The sequence below is a fragment of the Crotalus tigris genome, unplaced genomic scaffold, assembly GCF_016545835.1.
Source record: "Crotalus tigris isolate CLP2741 ecotype Arizona unplaced genomic scaffold, ASM1654583v1 scf7180000024281.4978605, whole genome shotgun sequence".
NCBI classification, from domain to species: Eukaryota; Metazoa; Chordata; class Lepidosauria; order Squamata; family Viperidae; genus Crotalus; species Crotalus tigris.
The window spans coordinates 1,888,760-1,915,965 of record NW_024100453.1 but is presented as its reverse complement, the minus strand read 5'-3'; the positions used below and the strand labels follow the sequence as shown (position 1 = coordinate 1,915,965).

General features: G+C 34.8%; 1 protein-coding gene across 5 annotated transcripts in view; it reads right to left on the bottom strand.

Moving 5' to 3' along the window:
* The window catches only part of PTPRT (protein tyrosine phosphatase receptor type T), a 704,411-nt gene that overhangs the window by 142,202 nt on the left and 535,003 nt on the right, over positions 1 to 27,206 (bottom strand). For all 5 annotated transcript variants that reach the window (XM_039323711.1, XM_039323714.1, XM_039323712.1 and 2 more), the window contains 2 exons: positions 12,012 to 12,213; positions 10,966 to 11,068 (listed from right to left, as the gene is read on the bottom strand). In XM_039323711.1, coding sequence (XP_039179645.1) covers positions 10,966 to 11,068; positions 12,012 to 12,213 — 305 coding nt within the window. The remainder of the gene's footprint in view (positions 1 to 10,965; positions 11,069 to 12,011; positions 12,214 to 27,206) is intronic.

The window sequence follows — 27,206 nt, the reverse complement described above, 5'->3', positions numbered from 1 at the left end:
ACAATCCTGGGTTGCATAAACAGAGGCATAGAATCAAGATCATATAAAGTATTAGTACTTTATAAAATCCTAGTAAGATCACATCTGGAATACTGCAATCAATTTTGGTCACCATACTACAAAAAAGATGTTGAGACTTTGGGAAGAGTTCAGAGAAGAGCAACTAAGATGATCAGGGGGTTGGAAATTAAAATATATGAAGAATGGTTCAGGGATTAGGTTTGGGTAATCTAAAGAAAAGAAGAAATAGCAGTATCCCAGTATCTGAGGGACTGCCACAAAGAAGAGGGGGTCAAATTATTCTCCAAAGCACTAGGACAAGAAACAATGGTTGGAAACTGATCAAAGAGAGAAGCAGCTTGGAATTAAGGAGAAACTTCCTAACATGAAGACAATTAACCAGTGGAACAGCTTGCCTTCAGAAATCATGGGTGTTCCATCACTGGATGTTTTTAAGAAGAGACTGGACAGTCACTTGTCTGAAATGGTATAGGTTCTCCTGCTTGAGCAGGGGACTTCCAAGGTCCCTTCCAGCTCTATTCTATTCTAAAATATAGTACTTTATGTTTTAAAACTCTCTTTTTGTCTTAAGCCCCTATACACATTATCTTTTCCTATGTGCTGAGATTCCAAACTATGTTATCAAAGATGGAAAATCAAGGGGACCTCTTAGTTACTTCTGTTCTGCCTTGGTAAGTTAAAACAATGCCTCGCTCTTAATTGGATTCAGGATCAAAACCCTAATTGTAATTATCTCCAGGAATTTAAAATATCCTGCATGCACAAATTAGAGCTGTATATGCCAAATTTAAGATAAAGTCAGAAAATCTCCAACTGTAATCTAATGAGTATTAAGTGTACACATTTCAATGAGCCAAATTCTGTTAGAGATTAGGCTCAAGATAATGAAAATTTTATTTAAACTGTTCTGTATGGTTTTTAATATAGAATATGAAACAACTGAGTGTGCCAAGGTTATCACATCACCTTCTTTTTTTTATGACCCTTTAATCCTTTGTATCAAAAGAAATCCTGAACTAAAAGAAATACACAATGGAATTAAAATTGCTAGGAGAAATATTAACAGTCCCAGAGATCTTTTGATGGATGGAGATAAGGAAGTCTTTAAAAAAAAAATCTCTTGCTGAAGATGAAAGAAGAGAGGCCAAAGCCAGTATGCTGGTGAATATTAAAAATGATTATTTATTTAATTACCCAATTTATATAGCCAGCCACTTGTTAAGCAATTATGTTAATGGGCAATCCCAACCCAATGCAAAAAGTTGAAAAGGTAACAGACTTCATTTTCTTAAGTTAAAAAAATCATAGAAATCTTGAACTATGACCATAAAATAAAGAGATGGGTTCAAATTGAGAGAAAGATGATAAATCTTGACAAATGTTAAATTGCAGATATCGTATATCCCAGTGACAGCAGTTGTAACATATCACTACGAAAACTATTATCAGAAAAGCTGAATTGCAAAACTTTGTTTGTCTTTGAATTTTACTTTTGAAAAGGATATTTTGGATGACAAGAATAACAAAGTAATTGAAATCTGGTTTCTACCAAAGATCCTTTTATTAACTTGGTAGAATTTTGCTAAGGACATTTAAAAATCAGGAAACTTCTTGTCTCCCAAATAAATCAGTTTACTATGAACAATGCAAGGAAACATAGAAACACAAGCACAAGGACAGATCCAGCTTACTAAAACTCTGGGAATCATTGAATGTAAACCCACATTCTATACAGTAAAGCTATAGGTGATCCTCTTCAAGAAGGATTATTGAAAATAAAGCCACTATTTCAAGTATTTATTGCAAAAAATCATGCAGAATCAAAAGGATTAAATAACAGTTATAATCCCATTTTAAATACTGACCTAAAAACAATCACATTTATTTGGATTTATATTGAGAGCTGTCTTATGAAATTCAATTCTGGCTAGTTCATAAGAATAATAAAAAGGCAAAACCTAGTGTCTTAATCAAGAGCATCCAATCCACTGAGCAGTACACTCTCTAGACTCCAACCTCAACTTATTCTAGTACCTGAAAGAAAAGGCAACTCTTTATGTTTTGCCAGAAAAAGGAGCTTCCTAGGTTCTTCTAGACCAGGGTGTCAAACTGCAGGCTGGAGGCATCATGGTGAAATCATGCCCACTCCATTGCTGGCAATGGGAAAAAATTGCAATATGTCATGACATGTCATGTGATGTTGCAAGTTTAACACCCCTGTTCTAGACAATGGCATTTAAGGGAAAGGGGCTGTAGTATGCTCACCTAGCTAACCTGATGGAAGAAATGGTTCCACAAATAGCTTGGCCCTGGTGAAGGTAGGGTTTTAAATAATTAGCACCTCGAATTATACTAGAAACTAGAACAAAACTAGAACCCAATACAGCTTGCCCAACAACAGTATGATATAGGCAAACTAAAGTACATCCAGTACCACACATTTTGAACAAATTATAACATTTTGGTCTTCAAGGGCAGCCCCAAGTAAAGTGCATTATAGTGGTCCAACTGAGAAGTCACCAAGGCATGAATGATCATAGGCCCATGAGATGTACTTACAAAATATTCTATATATTCCCAAAATTCAAACTAATCCACATAAACCTACTGTAATTTTTTTTTTTAGTTAACTAGTTCCTATAGACAAAAGAACTCTTGGTGTTCTACACTTACACTCTAATTAGTTTCTTTTGTATCTTCACTATGCATTTATGGCAATTCCCTGAATCTATCTTCAGTTAACACATTAATGCACTAGTCTCCTTTCCTTGTTTGAAGAATTATGCATTCATTATGGAGGAAAATTAATATCTCAAAGCAAACTATAATTAGAAATTCCTCATTTCAGTTTATGCTTTTTTCAATTAGAGCCTCTATAATTTTAATCATGAGAGCATTAACATGTTTCCATAATTTATATACCTGTAATATAATTAAGTCTTGAAATGTCTCAATAATATACAGAAAAAAAAGGGAACTTAGTCATCTCTTTCTTTGTGTTTAGGTCAAAAGCATAGAAGGAATTTGTTCCAGGTAGCTTGGTATAAGGTATAAAAAGATACAATTATCATATTTTTGTCTAATTTGAGATGTGGCTATTAACTAGATCTGAGTAATCTATATTGAGGTTCCACAGGTGATATTCATATTAATTTATTAATTACTGTTATAGCCAGGAATATCAAAAAGAAAAATAAGTTTACAAATAAAATCATACTATTCAGGATAGTGAGCTCAAATAATCTGCAGAATGATGAAAAGATCTAACAAAATTAGCGATCACATGAAGTCCAAATATTTGAGAGAATAGAAATAAAATTGCTATAAGATACATGAGAGAAATCCGCCAACTCTCCATATATGAATGGGATTTGAGCAACTGATGTTTTAAAACTGTTAGGAACTAGGAACATTAGGAAGTCCCTACAGAGGACAGTTTGGGACAATTATTCCTATGGACTAGTAAATGGTCAATAGGTGACACAGAATGAGAAGAGAGTTTTGCCACAAACCATATCAGAGATGACACCTCCTTTCAGAAGCTATTTTGTCTTTGAAACACCTTCTAGAATATCCATATGATCATGCAATAGCATGGTTATTCTAGACTAAGCTGCAAATGGCAAAAAAGCCTTAACCACATTACTCATTTTCAGAAATAAGGACAATTCATCTACTGTATATCCCTATATAGGCTAGCAAATATATACAGTAGCTAAATATTTTATTAAAAATCTGGATATAAATTTTCCAAACCAGAAATCTTTCTTGCAAAGTAAACAGTAAATCTAAGTGTATGTGTTCATTTATGTTCCCATTTCAGTATATCTGTTAATATATATTTACTAGATCTATTTATTTCTTGCAGAGTTAATACATATTTTCCCCTGCTGAAGACAAAGACAGAGTAAACCAGGTATTCAATATTAATGAAAAGTTGTAAAATAAATGGTTTTTTCATCAAGTACTTTCCTGTATGCTTCAGTAGTAGTCAATATCAATATCAGTTTATACAAAAATCTCAACAGTTTCTTAAATTGATATTCAGGTATGTTCATAAAATGAACATTTAGTACTGATATTATTACAATGGAAATAGGATAATTGTTCCCAAAATATTTTTACTAATTATCCCCATCTTCTTCTATATTATATGTTCAGAAGACTTTGAAGATATTGATGTTACTGCAATACATTATGGTGTGTGGAATAGCAATTTGCAAATTTGTTTTATTTACTTTTGGAGGAGCTTTTTACAGCCTTTGCTGCCTCTCCTCCATCTAGCAAGTTTGTTTTATATTTGATCCACAGCTATCTATTAATGAAATTCTTGCTACAAAATTTTGGCTGAAACAAAAGCTAGTATTAAGCTGAAACACTTTTCAGTCATAGTTTGAATATATTATTGCATATAGTGCTAAGTGGACTATGCCTTAGATCAGTTGAAGTTTGAATCTGGTCCATAATTTAATCTAAATCTATAGCTACTATAGTTTGTCCTATAGTAATGACTGGGGCAGGATGAAGCATTTGGCTGGAGAAAAATGGTTGGGTTTATGCCAATGTCATTTTTTTAAGGGAAGACAACTGATTTAGTGCAAGACCAAGAACACATATGCAGAAAAGGATAAAATACTAGAATAGACATGAAGTGTGCCATGTATACCTCTTGGATTTACTGGTAGTATATAAAACGAGTAAGGAAAAGCAGAGAATAGAAGGGGGAATTTTAGATATTGTAGGACATGAGGAAATCACCTGGAAAAATGTGGAGTGGAATGGCAAAATAATCCAAAGAGTCCAGTCTTGAGATGAAAGGAAAGACTAGGAATAAAATCCAGGAGCAGCTTGTGAGAGCACAGAAAGACCAGAAGGGTGAACTCTGTTGTGTGTACAGAGATTCAGGTTCTAGACATTGGAATTCTGTGATTTAAAGGCTTTGTTTTGCATCACTGTAACTGGACATTTCAGACATTCCAGAATAAGTAATTGAGATAAAGACAGGAGAAGAAACAGAAAAAGAGTTGAAAGGGAGGAAAATTAACTAAAGGTAAATACTGATGTAAAAGCCTATCTGCGGATAAGCCAACCAAAGTACCATAAAAAATTCACTACCTGAAAATACAACAACTCTCAAATTTTCATGTTTTAATTTTCAGAATCTGCTTATCGAGGGGGGTGCATTTTGCCTAAAATATTTTGATTAAAAATGTGAGAGTCTGGTTATTCACGGATGGGTTTATACTTGAATGTATACAGAATAGACAGGTATTTTATGAAGCTAACAAAAACAACATATACTCTCAGATAAGCCCATCCAATTTTGGGGTACATCTGGAAACTGAAATTCTCAGCTTATATGTGGGTATATATAGTAGGCTAAACTTGTTTTCTTCTATTCTTTCTTATACCACACTGTATATTGTACATAGAAAAACATACTGGTTTTGCAAATAGTATTTTCACTTGTATACAATATTAGATCATAGTATCCAGAGAAAAAATCTCTTATTTTTTAATCATTTGTGTATACCAGCTGATGATCTACTCTCCAACAGTGTCAATTCAGCAGACCAGCATGACACTCACAAGCACTATAAACTTTCAACTAGGGTTACTCTGACTTTCCTACTTCTCCGATATCCAAGTGGATAGTAAAGTTCCACTCTGAGGGAAAAAAAAACCTCTCACATGTATGCCTAGAGATTTTCCAGTGATCAAGAAATGGGCTTCTAGAGATTGATTCATGATGCCATGACAATCATTTCTCTTTGCGCACCAAAATCAGAGGGTAAATTTTACATCTATCTATAAAATCTATTCTACTCTAGTGGATTCTAGTAGACTCATTCATATCCTATCCTCTTTGCATTATTGTTATAGAAAACAAGCTTGATAATTCATTTTTAAATTAATTTGATAGTTGCATCCTCTGTATAGGACAGTATACTGCATATACTTCCTAGTTAGTGGGAACTGAATTTTGAGGCTATTTACCAAAGGAAAATGGTGCTATTGTTATTATCAGAAAAAAATGTTGCATGTGGAAGGATAAGAATATGTTTGCTAATATAAGGAACACCTTTCTTAGTAAGAAAGCTTTTTTTTTTAAATCAAATCATAACAGACGAAGTCATGATTGGCAGCTAAGATATAAATCTTTCAGCAGATTTTCAGTATTGGGAAGATTTTGACTTGAAATATAAGAGGCGTAAATGGTCAGTAACATAAATGAATAAATACAAAAAAAAATAGGTATAATTATGTCTGGAAAGTAGGAGAAAGTAGAGGATGTAATAAGCTGAATGTAATAAGCCTGATCATGTTGAATGATGTTGATGAATACATGAAGTAAAATGACAGAATGGATTTAATTAAGGATTAAAGGGCTGAAATATGTCTCAGAAAGTATGAATTGATGTTTTCTGAGTTATTGTGGCTATATATGAAAAATAGAAAGACATATTTGGATGATAGTTGCATGTTACATTCTAGTGAATAATTATAGTTGAAAAATCAAATGACAGAATATATTTTGGGAAAAAAATTTACAGCAATGGATGAGAGAACCAACTGGAACTAAGAAGAAATTTCCTGATTGTTAAAACAATTAGTCAGTGGAACGAGTTGTCTCCAGAAGTTGTGGGTGCTCCATCTCTGAAGGTTTTAAAGAAGAGATTGGACAACCATTTGAAATGGTATATAGGGTCTCCTGCTTAAGCAGTGGATTGGATTAGAAGATCTCTCTTCTGTATTCATCTGCATGAATGCAATCCAGGGAAATATATTAATCTGTTATGTAAGGTGAATGAATAAGTCAAAATGGGACAAGAGCTATTTTGAGACCTAAAACTGAATGTGTTTGGACAGAATCCACATAGAAAAAATGTTTTGAAAATTTGTTTTAATCACTTCATATGTATACATAGGAAAGCAATGAATACAAAACATGACCAAGCTTTAAGCTTTTATGATGAGAAACTGGGAGGGTTCTGAATGTTTCATACATTTTGTGGAAGGAAGGAAGGAAGGAAGGAAGGAAGGAAGGAAGGAAGGAAGGAAGGAAGGAAGGAAGGAAGGAAGGAAGGAAGGAGAGGGAGGAAGGGAGGGAGGGAGGGAGAGAGGAAGGGAGGAGAAAATAAGGGTACAGATTAGCAGTTTCAATATTAGCAGATCAACAGATTTCCCAACAGAATGAATAGAAAGTGGATTTAATGAAAGAGCGTGTGAAACCCAATTTGGGGAGAAATCAGGGGAAAGGAAAAGCTCATGTTGACTTTGTAATTGAATCTACTTATGTGAGAAAAAAAACAATCATTGTAATAGACCTCACATATTGGATGTTTGTATGTATTTGTATGAAGACATCTGCACTGACATTTCAATTATTTTTACAGATGATACTATAAAGGAACAAGGTTTTCAGAAAGATTTTCACATAGACTTGGTTTCTAATAGATGCTTATTGATTTACAGGAGGGACCTTAATTTTGGTTTTTGGTTTTAAAACTGTCCAATAAAAAAAAGCAAAAGCAAAATTTAAATCACAAAATAGAACAGAATTAGAAAAGAAAGATATATGATATATAATATAGCATGTTCTGGTCTTCAACAACATATATAGTTCACCATATATAGTTTGCTAATAGAAAAAAACAAACACAATATAAACACAAAATAATATGTTAGTTTTAATAAAAATGACAGAGTCCAGTGATAAAATAAGCTTTCTTCTTTCATATTTCAAAATAATTGAATAATTATTTTCCATCATCTTAGCCAATACTTGGATGAATAGTATGGAAATACATTTGTTTTTAAGTATTCCTCAGAAGCAAGAAATGCTTTTGTTTTACGTAGATATGACAGGAAGTCAATTTGGGAGTCACACATAATTCTGATTTGAAATATCAACAGTATTTCTAATATAAACACTTCAGTTTAGAGGTTTGAATCCTGTGGGATTTGCATGAGGTCTTATTGAGGCACAGTTAAATTATCCACATTAAATCTGATAATTTCACTGGGAAAGTGATAATCACTTGATTAAATATCTTCCTTTATATTAAGAATCTGAAATGTTTAAATGTTACTGAGTATCTTCTTAAATAGGAAAAGCTACTGTTATCTTAATAAGAAATGCATATTCTGGTGCTTGATGTGAATTCCTACAGACTTATACATAATGAATCACTTGGGTTCAGAATAACAAAATAACAGAGTTGGAAGGGGACCTTTCCTGCTTGAGCAGGAAACCTTATATCATTTCAGACAAATGGTTGTCCAATCTCTTCTTAAAAATCTCCAATGTTGGAGCACCCACAACTTCATTTCACTGATTGTTCTATCTGTCAGGAAATTTCTCCTTAGTTATAGGCTGGTTCTCTCTTTGATTAGTTTCCATCCATTGCTTCTTGTCCTGTCCTCAGGTGTTTTGGAGCATCTTCCTTGTGGCAGTCCCTCAGATATTGGAACACTGCTATCATGTCACTCCTATTCCTTCTTTTCATTAAACTAGACGTACCCAATTCCTGGAACTGTTCTTCATATGTTTTAGCCTCCAGGCCCCTGGTAATCTTTGTTGCTCTTCTCTGCACTTTTTTTTAGGTCAACCAAGCTTGTTCATTTATTTTCTCCCTCTTATCTCAAACAAGCATCTTCCCTCATTTTAAAATGAAATATTGATTTCAACCAATGCATAATATTACTGATGAGTTGAAAATATATAATTAATTTTTGGGTGAAGATATATATAGAAATTTTGTAAATATTTGGGCTATTGTCATAGAAGAGGTTTCCCAATATTTACCAATCATAAACATGCATATATTGACCTGAGATAAAATTTGAAGGATAGGTTATTAGAGGCATTCTGGAACCAGCATCTTAGATGTAAAACATATATATGTTAACTGAATTACAGCTGACAACTGAAGTATTAGTGTACCTTTCATTAGTTAAACAAGATAAGAGCTTTATTACTGATAAGTGAATATTTTGTATTAGGTCAATTAAGAAACTAGAAATAGTTGTTGTAGCAGCTACACCATTAATTTTATAACCTGGTGTTAGAACAGATAAAGACTTCATTGCTTATTTAGAGTGCCTTTCACCATCTTTTAGGCTGCAAAAAACTACTGTGACATGACAGTTGCTGTCCCTTGTTGCTTTCTATTTGCCTCTGGTGCATCTCTTCTGTCATCAGTGAGTAGTAATGCTGATTATACATGTGCAACTTGTGTTATGCAAGAGACTGAGTCCTCCAATGTTGCTGCCTTTCTTCTTCAAATTGTCACCAGCTGATGAAAAAGAATGTCATCCATCCATCCATCCATCTTACATATAAGGCTGTCTAGCTCTAAATTTTGACCCTAAGTGGTTTACATAGGATTGAAATCACAAAAAAACCCCATAAAAACTATATAAAACACAACTGAGGCCAAACTGCAATCAATCTTCAAGTATTTCCCAAATAATTTCAGGGTGGGCTTATTCAGTGTTTGGTCTTAATGGCTAGATGAAAACCAAAAACCTTATAGAGATCTACAAGATGGTTTTGGAGGCTGGGCAAATCTTGTGGGATATGTTGTTCAAAAAGACAGAAGCTACAACCAAGAAAGCATATTTCCAGACTCTGTGCCATGAAGGGCTTCCATCCTTGTTAATGTTCATGAAATCTGTCAAGACCTGGTTAAGTCATCAGGTTTGGAGGTCCAAGGTAACATTTTAAAGTGGCTCCCTTATTGTGGGTAATATATGGTTACTATGTTTTTTCCCCTATTTGTGGTTTGTATATTTTCATTTTTAATTATTTTAATATTGATTGTGTGCATTTATAATGATTGTTTTTATAATGGTGTTTTAATATTGTGATTTAATTTGATTGTTGAGTATCACCCACAGTCAGTTCTGATGAGGTGGACAGGACTATAACATCATGCACCTCATTTCAAAGCTACTACAGAAGGATACTGTGTTTTGAAGGCCACTTAGAGAATAGAGGACAGGTTAGATACACAACCCCCATCCCAGTAAACTTACTAAAGATCTTCTACAAAGGTGATCAATATTATCTCAGTACTATATCCCAGTCAGAAAACAATCTGAAAAAATCCATATAATCTGTTTATTCCTGGATCTTCTGAAATTGCAAACTTATCAACCATCTTGCCTAAAAAGGACTAACAGCGTTTCTTGATAACCAAAACAGATTGTGTCCACAATAGGTCTAAAACACCCATACAACTGGAATATAACTCAGAGCAGATCTGAGTGGTTGTATCTTATGGATGCCTTAAATAGCTTTCAGAGTGGCACTGTGTAAGTTCACCTATTCCTCTGACTCTCTCCCCCATATAGGGACCACGTCACAGACTAATTATTTGTGGATAATTTTAATTGGTCAAAACTAAAAAGGGTAGCTTCTCAACTATAACTTTCAAAAACAGGGTATAACTACATAGCAATGCTTTGAAGGACCAATTCATCAAAACTCAAAGTTAAGTGTCTCTTCAAGGTTAATTCACAGCTTTTTGCCCACAACTTTTAATTACACTTTTTATGTGCATATTTTGTGTGTGGAACTTTTTGATAGGGAAAAATGAATACTAGCAGACATAGCTTGATGCTAGCATTCATTCTGCTGTGAAATCCAGAGAGACCAAAATGCCTAAATTAGCTCTCAGAGGAACCTTTGGGGAATTCTTTCAGATTTTTATGCCCCAGAGAACATAGTCTTTTGCACAACGGTGCAATCACCATCAATCTCAGCATTTTATTTTTAGAGATATTTGCTCTGTATCTTTCTCTGAAGTACTGGTGTTATGGTTGCTTTCTTTGTTTTGTTATAATTCTTCCTCTTTATAATCTAGAAATATGGAATGACACATGTCATGACATTTTTGAAAAAGAAGGAGACTAAACAAGGATAGAAAAAAAAGTTACCTGACCGGTGCACCACGAGACTGTGCAGGCTTCAGCATGATTGTAATGGTGGTCTCTGTTTCATTCAGAGGGGTGTCAGAATCATATTCTGGCATTGATGGGGCTGTGGAACAACAGAAAGATTTATGTTTCTGGAAATCAACAAGTAGAAGGCAATCAAATACAAAATGCTTTTTGATACTATTTGTTCTTTTGTAGCAGTGAACATTTGGTGGAATTTTTAACCTAATTAGGAAGAACTGATTTTCTTGCTATTTTTCTCTCCATGTTCCTTTATGTTTGATTAAATATCTCTTGCTCTCCTTCCAATTTCAGATTTTAACTTACAGCTACCTTCTACAAGGGACTGTTTCTAAAGCAACACAACAGTCTGTGTGAGCAGACCCCTTTCAGGCATTGACCTAAGCCCAAAATAAATCATATTATGTTTTAGCATAAAGTATAAAGTAAACAAAAGAAATTAAGCTCATTTCTTGAAATCTCAACATTGTGTATTAATGATTTCAAAATTTAAATGAATAAATATTGATCCTTATTTGTATTAAAGCAAAAGAAACAATGTGTTGTATCTTGTTAGTTCTACAATTTCTTTATATGTGAATATGAAAATATTTTAAATAAATGCACAATGGAGACTAACAGTTATAAATTATAGATATTTTTTGTTGCTAGGTGCATCTGCAGATTAAAAGTTGGACTGCATAAAGCTTAGTGATGAAGGGAATGTTTTGAATCATTATAGATCAATTTCTGAGCTATTTAAAATTAAATGGATTCATAAAGCAATGCTTAACTGGAAATAAAACAAAATGAAAAGCCCCATCCACTATGTCTTATTACTTATTAGAGTGCATGATGTTAAATGACAGGATTGTATCACTGTTTTATGACAAGTTATTTTCCTCCTAGGCACATTTTAAAAAATGTAGCCCAAGATGCTAATTGCTTTAACTTTGATAGAATGCTAATTATTTTTCCTCTACCAACCAAATTCAAAGTCAAAACTGAATTTTCTCAGCATGCCATTTCCCCCTTAATAGTAATACCTGAAATTTTAGTTGCAATCCGTGTGGTGATGGGAGGTCCAAAACCCTTTACTGTGCTGGCTTTAATGGTGAATGAATAGGTAGTTCCTGGGTATAACCCTACAAAGAGGTGGTGAGTTTCATTCCTTAATTTGAAGACTTTTCCTCTCTGGTTCAACAAGTCAGCAGTAGGATCTAGAGATCCAACAGCCTTGTAGGTAATCTGAAATAAGTGGGGGAAAAAATAAAAAAAATGTATGATCTGAATGCATAACTGATTCCCTATAGATTTCCATCTAAAAAGATATAAATTTAGTTAGAATAACTGAACAAATATATTAACTTCAACTGATTTCTAGGATAAATGCTAGTTACCCAATGTACTGTATGCACTTATGTGTGTGTGTACATTCACACACATCTTTATATAATGCCCATTTCTTGAAACACAGAGTGGTTTATAATATAGGATTAAAAGCAAACAAACTGATGATACCATATTGCTCATCTCAAATTGACAGATAGCCTTTTTTGCAGCTTTCTACAGCAAAAGAGATAACTAAATGTTATGGTATCCCATATTGGAGAAGCTGTGTGCTTGACTGCTCTTTTCCCTGTTCTACAGGGACTGTCCACTAAAATAAGAGCCTAGCTGCTGTAAATATGCCTTGATTCTCAACCCCTACTGGTGATTCAACAGTATAGGATGGTCATGGAATCAAATACAGCTCAAAGGCCTAAAGGACATATTCCCATACTTCAGAATTTGAGGTAAGATAACTACTAGAGCAGGGATGTCAAACTGTCAGCCCACAGGCTGGATGCATCATGCCAAAACCGCTCCCATCCCATTACTGGCAATGGGAAAAAGTCACGATATGTCACGACACGTCACGTGACATTACAAGTTTGATACCCATGCACTAGAGGAATCAGACCTGCTTATCTTTCATGTTTAGACCTGAATCTAGAAAGGAAAGAATTTAGATAATCTACTTCATCTAGGATCAGCTGATTCCATCCCATATTATCTAGCATTTTTCCCAGAAAGGAAAGATTTGTAACAAAGTGAATTTTATTCAGGAGAATGTTCATATCTGCCTCATTCACGGCTAAATAGCACATCCCAATTTCTGCCACATGATGCCTCTATCAGATGGCTAAGTACAGTAGCCAGAAAGAATATGAATCCAGATCACACATACAACAGATAATCTGTTTCCTCAGCTTCCACAGGATCAGCAAAACCAAATAGTTAAATAAACAGTCATCATGTTAAACTTTGATAATCAATCTCTGAACAAATATAAGCTATTTTCTCTGCAAAGAAACTTTCAACAATGAAAGAGTTATCTTGATAATGTAATAAAAGTAGAAAACTAAGCATGTTTCACTGTAATTTAGGCCGGGCAAGGAAAGAAATCTGTGATTGATCTAAATTGCTCTTTGTTTTGTGCTACCATCACTCTAGATAATTCTTATCTTGTTTATTTTCTAGAGCTCTTTAAAAAGAGATTGAGGGTTTGATGAAGGCTGTTTTGTAACAATTTATCCAACAATCTTGGTGTCTCCACAATCAGATTTGTGGAAGAATTGCCCACCACATAAATGGACAAATCTCCAATTACAGTAAAAAAATTATCTGGATCACTGAGTTCCACTTCTGGTTCACAGCAGGCTCAGCCAAACAGCTCTTTGTTGGCTGTTTTCTCTCCACCGGTAGATCCTTATGTGGGTGGAGTGGCAGCTCCCCCTACAGATCGAGCTAACTCCATAGGACCGACGGAGAAGAAGATCGGCCAGTAAAATGGCCGATCACTTTGCTGTGCCATCTGAAGTCAGAAAATCATCTAAGCATAAAGAACCACCGTGGTGAATCTGGACGAAACTTTTCCTCACTCTCTCCATCCTGACTATTTGTCTGAACTACTTTTCCTGCAAAGAGCTTGCTTTTTGGATCACTTCCCTGTTCTAAGAAAGCGGCATGTGTCTGTTTGGGGGGAAAATACAGAATAGCACTTATTATATTTTGAACTTTTTGGATTTGGGGCATCCCTGGAAAGATTTGTAATATAGAGCATTATTCTACTTACTATACTGAAGATATTTGCTTCTTTCTGTCTCTTTCTTTGTCATTCTTAATGCAAAGAAAAAAACTTCTATAGCTTACTGAGGACATCTTGTGGCGAAAATATTTACTGCAATTATAATGTTTTTGCTTTGGTGTTTGAAGATGGTTTTGACCTTCAGAAATTAACAAGAAGAAAAGATAAAGGCTTGGAAACAGCTGTGGGTTGTGTTTGTGATTTAAAAATTGTGGATGCGGATGTATATGGACTCTTAATAAATATAGTTTCCACAAAAAGATTAAAAGACACTTTTACTATGGAAATAGAAGACTTTTACCCACAGCTTGACTATGAGCTGATATTGGAAAAAATATTGGAAATGACAGAGAAGATGAAGTCATGGAGAAAAACTAAAGATTATTTTGCAGAACCACAAGCTGAGCCTCAAACTTTAAAAGATCAACCTATAGGCCAAGAAGAAGCCTATATGCAACAGTGTACACAATCTGAGATGGAAGAAGAATTTACTGATCAACTGAATTCTAGACTGGATTATGAGCTGATATTGGAAAAAATATTGGAAATGACAGAGGAGATGAAGTCATGGAGAAAAACTAAAGATCATCTTGTAGAATCACAAGCTGAGCCTCAAATTTTAAAAGACCAATCTACAGGCCAAGAAGAAGCTTATATGCAACAGTGTACACAATTTGAGATGGAAGAACTCACTGATCAATTGAACTTTAGAAAAATTCTGGACCCAAAATTCCAGATTGAGACTTTAAATGACTACTCTATAAATCAACTAATTACTACAGAGGAAGATATTTCACAAGTCTATGTACAAATGGTGGAGAACTTTGAAGATCAAAAAATGACTATAAGTGAAGTACTCCCATTGGTAAAATTAACAGGAATTGACAGCCAGACGCAATCGATTGAAAGTTATGACAACCTGGATAATCAAGCTGAAATTATAATATGGAATAAAATGGACTATATTGCTTACATGATACTGGAAGAAGGGGAAGAGAATTTTGATCAGATGATTTGTTGATAAACATTAGTACACAAATACTGAGATTTGATGACATAGATGCGACATTACGGAAACCAGCTTGGTATAGAAAAAAAGCCAGAGTTAGATTTAAAAATATGATTTAAAATCTTAATTATTGGGTCAAAAAGGCTTTAGAGATTTGGACTGATGTGACAATTTAATTGAGTAAATGAAAGCAGTAAGATAATAATTGGTGTAATAATATGTTTGTCTTAGATACGATAGTTAAGTTGGTTGAGATTTGAATTTTACTTAACAGGTTGAAATGATTCTTTTTTTGTTTTTTTACTCTGTTTATATAGAAAACTATTTTGTAATAGCAGAAGAATTAGAGACATCTATGATAAGAAAAGAAAGGCTATTAATTAATGATATATTAAATTAAGAGATGGGATATATGTGAAAATATTAGAATGTTATTCTTGGAATATTATGTGTGTTGTAGAAGGGATACCTGAAGTTTTATTAATATGTTTGATTAAGATTAATTGGAATATGTTAACTGAAATTAGTATAGCTTAAAAGCAGGAGTGATTTATATAGATGTAATAGTAGGGTTGATTCTGTGGATTGAGTGAATTTTAAGAAGAAATAGATTAAACTAAATTTGTTATATCATGTAGGGAAATAGAGGGGGGAATTTTTAAGGTATTAATTTTAGTTATATATATATATGACTTGTTTTGCCATGATTGATTACTCTTTCACCACGGTGCTTTCCTGAGCACTTTGATGTAAAAAAAACAACAATAAAATGTGTATAAAAAAATATCTGGATCACACAGCTGCAGTGGACCATTCTTATAGGTCTTCTATCCTTCTATCTTTACCAATGTCAGAGTTTTGTAAGTTCTCACTGTTTATGACACAATGCTGAAAAAAGGTGTCAAGCTCTGTCCTTTGGGATATACATTTGACATTACATTACAAATAGAAGATAATTGGTTTGCATCAGAGTCCATTTAAGCTCACACCTACTGCTTCAGTGACTCCATCCAGCCACCTCATTCTCTGTTGTCCCTTTCTTCTATTGCCCTCAATCTTTCCCAGCATTAGGCTCTTCAACGGTGAGTCCTTCCTTCTCATTAGGTGGCCAAAGTACTGGAGTTTCAACTTCAGGATCTGGCCTTCTAAAGAGCAGTCAGGGTTGATCTCCTCTAGGACAGACTGGTTTGATTGCCTTGAAGTCTAGGGGATTCACAGAACTCTTCTCCAGTACCATAGTTCAAAGGCCTCAATTCTTTTGCGCTCAGCCTTTCTTATGGTCCAACTTTCACAGCCATACATTGCAACTAGGTAAACCATAGCCTTGACTATACGTACTTTTGTTGGCAGGGTGATGTCTCTGCATTTTAGTATGCTGTCTAGATTTGCCATAGCTTTCCTTTTCAGGAGCAAGCATCTTTTAATTTCTTGGCTGTAGTCCCCATCTGTAGTGATCGTGGAGCCTAGGAAGATAAAATCTGTCACTGCCTCCATTTCTTCCCCATCTATTTGCCAGGAATTGAGAGGGCTGGCTGCCATGATCTTGGTTTTCTTAATGTTGAGTTTCAAGCCAACTTTTGCACTCTCTTTCTTTACCCGCATCAAGAGGCTCTTTAGTTCCTCTTCACTTTCTGCCATTAGAGTGGTATCATCTGCATATCTTAGGCTGTTGATATTTCTCCCGGCAATCTTAATTCCAACTTTTGATTCATCTAGCCATGCCTTTCTCATGATGTGCTCTGCATATAAGTTAAATAGGCAGGGTGACAGTATACAGCCTTGCCGGACTCCTTTCCCAATTTTGAACCGATCAGTGGTTCCGTGTCCAGTTCTCACTGTTGCTTCTTGATCCGCATATAGGTTTCTCAAGAGACAAATAAGATGGTCTGGTACTCCCATGTCTTTAAGAACTTGCCACAATTTGTTGTGATCCACACAATCAAAGGCTTTAGCATAGTCAATGAAGTAGAAGTAGATGTTTTTCTGGAATGTCCTAGCTTTCTCCATAATCCAGCTTCTCTATGCATTGCAGTATCAATCTCAATAATTTAGTCACAACCAAAAACTATGGATTAGCAGATTTGGTTACTATAGAAGTAGTACAAACAATTGGAGTGTCCAGGCACTGGGTCAATACATTGGCAGCTTTATCTGTGCAACCTAGTATGGAAATGAAAATGGGATACAATCTATATACTGATGATATTGCACCCCAGTAATTAATACATGATCCAACCAGTGTTTGGCAGATAGTGAACATAGTGTTAAGATAAATTCCAAGTAAGAGGTGCCATGGATACAATTTCTCCTCCCCTGTTACTACTGACTGAAACCAATCACTGAGGGTAGTGCCTCCCCTCCTAGCTCTTGCAGCTGAAGGCCAGCAAGAGATTAAGGAGCAATAGGATAGATGTACCATTTGCATCGTGACTCCACCAAAGATCATCAGCAAATGTGATGAATGCTATAGTCACCATATTGGTATTCTTTCATTTATGAACAGTTCTAAAAACTTTAAATGAAAATATAATACCTGAGTAAAAGAAATAGTCAGGGATCACTGTTAGTTTAAATGTCAGGACACCATTGATATTTATTGGAATTTTATAATTCCAGTAAAATGTCACAATGGAAAATGTAAAAAAAAAAGCTGTTATTTATTGTATGTTAAGATTCACCAAAAGCCTTTGGTTAAACTGCATCTTCATTATCATGATAAGTTGATAAAAGGACAGCATCTAATAGTTAATAAGTATATATCACAGATAGAGTCCTACTGATTTGCGATCTTGTTAAAATTATTAAGTTCATAATAAGCAAGGTTATTTTGCTTAGATGGTTTAATCTGACCAGGAATATAAAAGAAGATTATGCACCTGTACAATAAGAGGTTTTTTTTTCCTTTGCTGCCACTCAAAATGTTCTTTCTATCTTCTCTCTTCTTTTTTAATTTTTAACAAGCCTTGCATTATAAACAACTCTAAAGTCTACATTTAATTTTTAAGTCCTCTCCAAAAAATCTTGCTCCTATTTTTTTATAGCTCTCAGATACCTACGTTCATAGGACCAAAATTGACAGCAAAATTATTTTGAAGAAAATATTTTTGCTTATTTCCTTTTTTTAACTTCTTAAGCACTAAGTGTTTGTTAATTTTTGAAAGAAAAAAGAGAGTGTAAAAAAATAAAACCAGGCAGGGTGTAAATGTCAGCATGATACCCTCTGGTATAATGTATTCCTACAGTAAACTAAAAATAAAAGGCAGCCCATCTCAGCTTTATATACATTTGAATGAAATCCTAATTTCTTTCCTCTAAAACCTGTTTGGCATCAGTGGAGGATATCTGACCATGTTTGCAATCAAAGTATTTCAGGGAGAAAGGACTGGGTTTTCAAATTTTATCATAATGTATTGTTCTGGTTATTTTATTTGTATTTATTATTCATACTATTCTAATACTTTGTGGTAATTTTTTTGCCATCTTAATGGAAAAAAAGAATTGACATCACCTAGAGCACCACAATATATGGTGTGGTGCTTGTGGTGGAAATGGAAATGGGACACTTAAGACAAAAATGAAGAATGAATGTATGCTGAAGGAATATAGATTGAATATATAAATGAGTGACCACTATCGAAGGACTACCTAGAGGTAAATTAAAGGCTGTTTAGAGAGAAAGAATGAGCATCAAATCTCAAAACAAATGTATAACATAAGAAGAATGAGTCAAGAGAAAAGACTGAGAAATGGGTGGAGTTGATGATATTTTTAAGAGAATTTTTTTTAAAAATTATTTTTTCTACACTTTGTATGAAATCTGCTTGTCTCAAAAAGGAGCATGTACATATGTAGTATGTAGCATGAAGCCAGAGGTTGCCTATTCTCTTCTCCTTAATTCCCCTACATTTGTTATTCAACATTATCGTCAGCCATTTAATTTTCTGTTCAGTTTATATTTTACTTTCGGCAAATATCTGTCATCTCATACATTGCTACAACTACTGACATAGTTTTAGTACATTGTATATTAAAGCACACCTTTGAAATTCTGTCTGACTTCCATTATGCTTATTAATGACAACCACGCAAATTATACAGTTATATTCAGAGGTAAAACTCATGACTAATTTACCGACCAATTTTTTTACCATGTTCTAAATTCAATCTAGAAGTGGCTCAATTTCAGCAAAGTTGTCAGTAAAATATATTGTTTTCGGCTGCTGCCTTAACCTTTTCTGCTGTTACAAGGATCCTCACTTATGTGCAGGGTAATGTGAATAAATCAATGTGTGTTAATATGCACAAACCTTCAATTTTTTATGAAATGCTTCACAAAAATCAAATTCACGGGTGTATGAAAAAGCCTTTGGGGTAGAAAGGAAATGAAAACTCTGTTTTTATACTAGAGGGGAAAAAATTATTTGTCAAACATTCAACTAAACCAAACTAGAAAAAAGTATAATAGCCACAATCCAATTTGTCTGAATATGATTGAGAAACATAAGCATGGGGAAAAATCACAAATAGTGTATTGTGTTGCCCAGAAATCATACTGTTTCATCAGAAAAAATTCTACAAATAATCAGTTTAGAATAATATTTATTTCTGAAGTACAGAAATTTGCTAATAACATTGAAAAGAATGAAGCAAGCAGCATGATCCAGCCAGAATTAAGCATTTAGAATAGTGTTTCTCAACCTTGACAATTTTAAGGCATGTGGACTTCAACTCCCAGAATTCCACAGCCAGCAATGCTGGCTGTGGAATTCTGGGAGTTGAAGTCCACATGCCTTAAAATTGTCAAGGTTGAGAAACACTGATTTAGAAGAAAGAATACTGATATCAATCAAGATGTTAAATGTCTCTCATTGAAATAAATCTAAAAGTGTATTAATTTATCTAAACGTCACATAATCTTCCAAGACTGCTATTCCAGCCTCTCTATCCCACCAATTATCACTCATTGCCATTTCTGGAGCTGGGCGCCAATTCTGCATGTTCTCTTTTGCAGAATCTTTGGGACTTTAGCTCTTTTCTTCTGAGTCCCCTTTCCTTGTTCTCTCACTCAGACTCTTTATTTTCCTCATACCACAAGTCTTCCTAACCAAGATAATTTTTAAACATCTGACGTTAATAAATTTTAAAGGTACTGCAAATGATGGGGCATGAAACAGCCTTGGCCCTCCATGCCTTTCTTCAATACTTATAACAAAAATGTCATATGGATCTGAATTGAATTATCCATTACTTTTCATATTTATATTAAATGCCAACAAAATTTCCATTGAAAGATTATATCAAAATATGTTTAAAATACAGTTTAACTATTTATATTTAGATGTACATATTTTGGAAAAAATAAAAAGCAGTAAAACATATTTATTATAGGTTAATTTCTCACCATTTATCTGCGTGAAATTGGATGATCTATGTAGACCTATCTATGCAATAAAACGGTACTAAAGATAGAACAAAATTAAAAATCACAACGAAATCAATTTTTTGCAGCTCCCTCGTCGCCATCCTGAGAATCTTAGGAATAGAGATTCTGAGAAATATTTATTTGTATAGCTACCCATCTCACAAGAAACTGATGAGTTTCTGACTTGGGGAAGTGTACAACACATACTATATATATATAGTAAGGTGGTTCAAACGGGTTCCATAGACGTCTGCGCTTGGTTCCTAGACTGTGCCAGCATTCCCTGCTGAACAGCTGATAGGTGGGAGGGGGAATCGGAGTAAAGAAATCTGCTATTGTTTATAAGATCAACTGCAAAAACTGTGAAGGCAACTATGTGGGAGAAACAGCCAAACGCTTGAAAACTCTCCTCCACGAACACAAACTGGCCATAAAACGAGGCGAACCACACTCACAACTTTGGATGCATATGGCACAACAAGGCCATCAGTTTGACTTCAATAACATCCTTATCGTAGCCAGTGATGCCACGAAGGGAGGTCGGCTGCTAAAAGAAGCCTGGTTCTCGAATAACAACTCAATCAATCGTCACATTGACTTGCACCCAGCACAACAAGCGCTACGAAAATGGAACTCAAACCATCATCCTTTATATCACAAACCTTACAATCAACATCCACAATGTTCTAAACCAGGAGCTACACCTCCTCCCTACCACAAACAACCTGATATAGACTACCCAGAAACCTCCCAACAACATCAAGGAGAAACCACACCCCCTTTAATTGGAGAAAACAACAATAATGACATTGGAGTGCTTAAGAAATTTGAGGATAGAACCACTAAATTTAGCACTACCCATAATAATAATAAAAGTGAATATCCCATACAGAGAGGGGAGAAAAAACATGTGATGATGACCCGTTCGCTTGATAAAAGGGAAAGTAACATGAGCGGGGAATCTGCCCAAATACCAACAGACTTTTGCTCACAGAAATGGGGGAGGGATTTAACTTGAATATTGACCTATGAGGGAAGATGAGCATGGAGGACACCATGATGGAGGAGGATGATTCAAACATTGAAAAATACCACATCCAGTTGATGCTTGTACATGCGAGCGAAGATAAATACGGGAACACACAGCAGAGGAAAGATGTTAAATTGCAGCCGATGAAGCCCCGCCTCCATGGTAGGATACACAATGACATCAAACTAAATCCCCCCGCTGCAACGAGAACCAGTGCTGCCGAGAGAGGGCGGAACATAGCTCTAACAATACCCCCTGAGATCGACGGAGATGTGAACACAAGTGCTCGAGAGAAGACAGAAGAAATCTTTACTCCGATTCTCCCTCCCACCTATCAGCTGTTCAGCAGGGAATGCTGGCACAGTCTAGGAACCAAGCGCAGACGTCTATGGAACCCGTTTGAACCACCTTGTTAGAAACGGTCTCTCAGCCCTGAAGATGTTGGGGAGTTTTCCCAACGAAAGCTTGGCAACCTTTTAATATAGTAAAATACTTTAATTAAAGTATTTAACTTTAAACTCTCCTGGTGAACGCGCTTTATTCATTCTATATATATATATATATATATATATATATATATATATATATATATATATATATATATATATATATTGTACATAAAATACATAAATATGCTTAAATATTTATTCTTGCTCAACTATTGTTTCTATTATATTTTCTCACAGCTTTTGAACTTTTCTAGTTATGTTCAGAAAATCATTTGGGTAAGCCTCGGCCACTCTCTCACAGTCTGAGAAAAGAGACAATGGCAAATCACTTCCAAAGTATCCTGCCAAGAAAATTTCAGTTTCCAGGAGTCAACACTGTCTTGAACACATTAAAAATGCAATTCTGTAAACTTTCTGAGCTAAAACTTTATCTAAAGTCTTCATTATTTTGTTTCCCTTAGCATAGAAAAAACCCTCCTATGTCTTTTTTTTTAATGCACGCTTCCTAAATCAAGTTTATTTTTTATTTTTCAAAATATTGAAATTTCCCAGTATACTTTCAGGAGAAACTTCAGTGTAGGTTGTTTTGTTTCATTAACTACGAAGATCAGGCAAAATCTTTTGAGAGCTTATTAGATGAGAACCTAGGTGAAGTCTTTTCAATAGGAGTACTATGATACCCCCAGCAAGTGAACTCACGAAAGTGCAGATCAGGGGTGTCAAACTGCCAGCCCATGGGCCAGATGCATGATAGTGAAACTGTGCTCATCCCATTGCCGGTAATGGCAAAAAAGTCACAATACATCACGACACATCATGTGGTGTTGCGAGTTTGACACCCCTGGTGTAGATGGACAAAAGTGACAAAAGTTGCACAAAAATGACACAGAATTCTACTTTTACTGAAGTAAGAAAAAACTTTTAAAATAATACATGCTGCAACCAGGTAATGCACTATAGAAGATCACTAGTAATAGACAGAGTGCAGAAACTTTGCCAGTCTAATAACTCTTAACCAGGTAATACTGTAATATCAAGAAGGATTTAACAATCTAGAATTCAAGGATGGGGTTGGGGATAAGAACATGGGACAGCAGATTAATTTCACTTTGCTGCTCAATAAAGCTTTTTTTTTCTTTTGTTCAATCATGACCAATTCTCAGATAGTACAAATTATTCTACGGTCAAGTGTAGTAGGAAGATTTTTTTTGCCTGATACTTTTTCATATACCAGGCTGAAAGCACTGAAATTCACAAAACAATCCTTTTCTAAATGCCCAAAGACTGAAAAATGTTAGTTTTTTAGATAGGATGGATCCTTGATTGAAATCTGCTATCAAAAAACCCAGGATAAAACCAAATTCAAAATGCTTTGCTAGTTGAAAAGAATGATTTCATTTACTACAGTAGTTTACTGCTGGCTTTGCCCCAAGATAGTGAAGTAACAAAAATGTATGCAAGTAGAAGGCATGCTCATTTCCTGTCATTGTCTGTCCTAAACAATGACTCTGATTGCTATTTGTGTAAGTGGTTTTTGAAGCTTCACTGTCAAGTTGCCTAAGATAACTTTACAGCTCACCAAGAAAGGTTGAAAGGAAGCTGTTTTAATACAAGGGGCAAAAGGAAATAATCATATGTACAATTTTCTAGCATTAATTTTCTATTTTTTAAATTAATACCTATAACTATTCATCTAGAATAATTTCCTAGTCTGGTCATGCAGGCTTTGAGAATTATAGCAATTTAACCTGATCAAAATTCATCAGAAAGAGATAGAAATCTTTATTTTAACTCCTGTGATCTTCATATTGAAAGCTAAGAATTCTTAAGAAGGTTATGAAGCCAGTCATTTCCAGCATGAGAATTTTATGACATGTATTCAGTCATAAAAGGCAAATTTCATTCAAGTTTTAATGTTTTGGCATCATCAAGCATTTATCTTGCCCTCACTTTTTGAGGAAATTCCCTATGTTAACTGCTTGATCATATTCAAGAAGAAAGGCAACTGTAGTGCTCATTGTCACATGGCAAGATGTATACAGCCCCAGTTTCAAGAGTTCTACCACACAAATATGTTTGCTTAAACAGAAAGAGCTCCCAACTGTTTCTTGTCAGAAACTCACAGAAAAAAAAGTCCAAACATTTGAAAATTATGAAGGAGGTGAGCAAGGTTAATTTATAAGCTTCTTCATGCTAGGAGTCTCAAAACTAAGTTGATCCCATTAGGCTCTGGCAGGTCTTTAAAAGCTGTACCTCATTAGGCTTCTGTAGTAAAAGAAAATTGGAAAATTGGGGAAGAAAACCTGTGAACAATGTTCTTGCTGAAAAAAACCCTATTTTTTCTTGAGTTGTAAATATTTGCTGTAATGTCCAGACTCCCTATGAATTCAGTTCTGCTAATTCTTGCTTGCTTAGAGCAGGGGTCCTCAACCTTGGCAACTTTAAGACTTGTGGACTTCAATTCCCAGAATTCCTCAGCCAGCAAAATCCACAAGTCTTAAAGTTGCCAAGGTTGAGGACCCCTGGCTTAGAGGAATGTTGTCCATGGGGTCGCGATGGGTTAGACACGACTTTGTAACTAACATCAACAATTCTTGCTTGTGTTCCTATTCTATCTGTAGCTGAATTAGTGATGGAGAAAAAATTGGGAGGAAATTTGTGTGGAATTCTTTTACTTCCATAACAAAAGAAAGTCTATCATTATTAGACATCTTTCTCAGTTTTTTTGCCACTTCTATTTTGTACCCTACACTTTAGGGATAGAAAATATATTAATCTACATATACTCTAAGCTAGCAACATGATGAATGTATAATCTATATGGGACAACCATGCATAAAGAAAGAGATTTTCATCTCACTTCAACATTATTTTCTTACTGAAAATTACTTCCCCATCTAAATTTGTCAATAATAAGACCACATGTCCCTGTCTGAATCTTCTTCCATGATCAGGTCTTATAAAGAAGCAAAAAGATGACCTTGGAGAAGAAATTAATAAGTCAAAGGGAAACACCAGATGCAAAAGAAATGTGTTAAGTCCAGAGTGGTGGACAAGCATTATAAAGTTTGGAGAGTGATATAAAGAGACGGAGACTAGGCTATTCTCCATACTCCTACACCTGTCTCCCTGGAGCATAAAAGGGAATGAAGACACAAAGAGTGCTGCAGGGTTCTGCACTTATAGCTAGCTCAGTAAAGTTTAGTGTCTACTCTTCCTGTAGAGTCTGTTTCCTGATTTAAACTACTTTGAAAAGAAGAGAAGGAGGGGGAGAATAAAGCGACTAAATTAGTGGACCAAGGAAATGCTGTGGATATAGCATACTTAGTTTCAATAAGGCATTTGATAAAATGCCCACAGCCCACTTCTTGTGGAACAGTACCATGATCAGCTGGATTCACAGATGGGTGATCAACCACACTTAGTGTGAGTAAATCCTTAATGAAACTACATCTACATGGAAGGAAGTATGCAGTGGGGTTTCTCAAGGTACTGTCTTGGCTCACTGCTCTTCAGCATCTTCATAAATGACCTAGATTAGGGGACTGAAGGGGCTTTCACCAAAGTTGCAGATGACACAATGCTGGTGATGGTGGGGATAACTTTGGAAGATAGGGTCAAGATTCAGAAGGATGGTATGAGGCCAGGCTATATGCAGGATTGCCTCTCCCTGAGAGTATCTGTCTGTCACACTAGCTCTGGTAGAGTAGGCACACACCATATCCTTTTACTTAAATGTTGCCATCTTTGGGGACCTAAGAAGAGTGCTTTTTTTGTGTGTGTGAGGACACCTTGCCCTGTGGAACTCTTTCTCCACTGAAATCTAGCAGGCTCCTACCCTCTTAACCATAACAGGAAAGGTATAAAGAGCTAGCTCTTCCTCCAAGGTTGGGATAAGGTGGAATTGATGTTAGAAAATAGAGATGCTATTTGTATCCAGGGATTGTGGCACAAGATTTTTCTGTTTCTGTTTTCATTATATTTTTTATTATTTTTTGTATGATGTTTGTTTTTACTGGTGGTGAGCTATCCAGAGTTGTGGTTCTGAGTTGTTACACAAGTCTTATACATAAATAAACATGTTTTGCCACTAAAAACTGGAGAACACTATTTTTAATGGGTAGCAAGAAAAGACAAAAGTTGCCTTCTTTGTCGAAAGTGAGTAGAGGACAATATTGTTTATCCTTACCCTTGAGGAATGATTAGTTGCCCATACTTGCCATTAAAGTAGCCTGTTGTACAATTTGGCCCATCAATCTGACAAATGTATTATGTGTCACAAGGTTTTGCAGGAATTACTTCTTTCATGTGCACAAACCCCTTCTAAAATGGCAAATATAGAAGCATTATTAATCTTTGAAATAAAATAAGACAAAGACTCTTTAATCTTAGTAGAAATATAAGATTACTTCTTTATACTCAACTGCATTACAGTGATCACTCTAAAATTTGGATATGACTAGCAGTCAACTTTTTAAAGTTTATTTATAGATGCAGACATATCTGATTAGGTAATAAAGTTGCCACAATTTTAACACATATGAATATGGGCATGACAATTTTGCAAATATAGAATTACCTTTCTCCTTAAACACACAACTCATAAAACAAGTCCGGATATGTAAGAAGTCACTTGGAGAAAGTAGGGATTTTGCTGTTGCTTCTTGTGTGTTTTAAAGATATTGAAGCAAACTTCAATGTTTCGTTTAAAGCTAAATTAAGGAAACTTAAATTGTTAAAATTTTAGTAGCAAAAACTTCATAATGGAATGATGTGATACTGACTGTACTATTGCAACAGGATTATGTTACATTTTTTGCTATAATAATAATAATAATAATAATAATAATAATAATAATAATAATAATAATAAAGTTGGAAGGGACCTTGGAGGTCATCTAGTCCAACCCCCTGCTCAGGCAGGAAACCCTATACCATTTCGGACAAAGGGCTGTCCAGTCTTACACTTGCATGTATATGGTATTACAGTATTAAATATGGTAGTTCTAAATATAGAAATACCATTAAGGTATAGCAATAAAGCAGATCTTAATTATTTAACCAGTCTCTAATCAGTTCAGAATTCCTCTGAACTAACTTCTTGTCTTGACTTCTCCCTGCTTATAAAGCACTGCAGTGCTCACCTTATGTTTCCCTCAACCTGATTCCAAGATTTGGAGTCATTACATAACACCCCATTA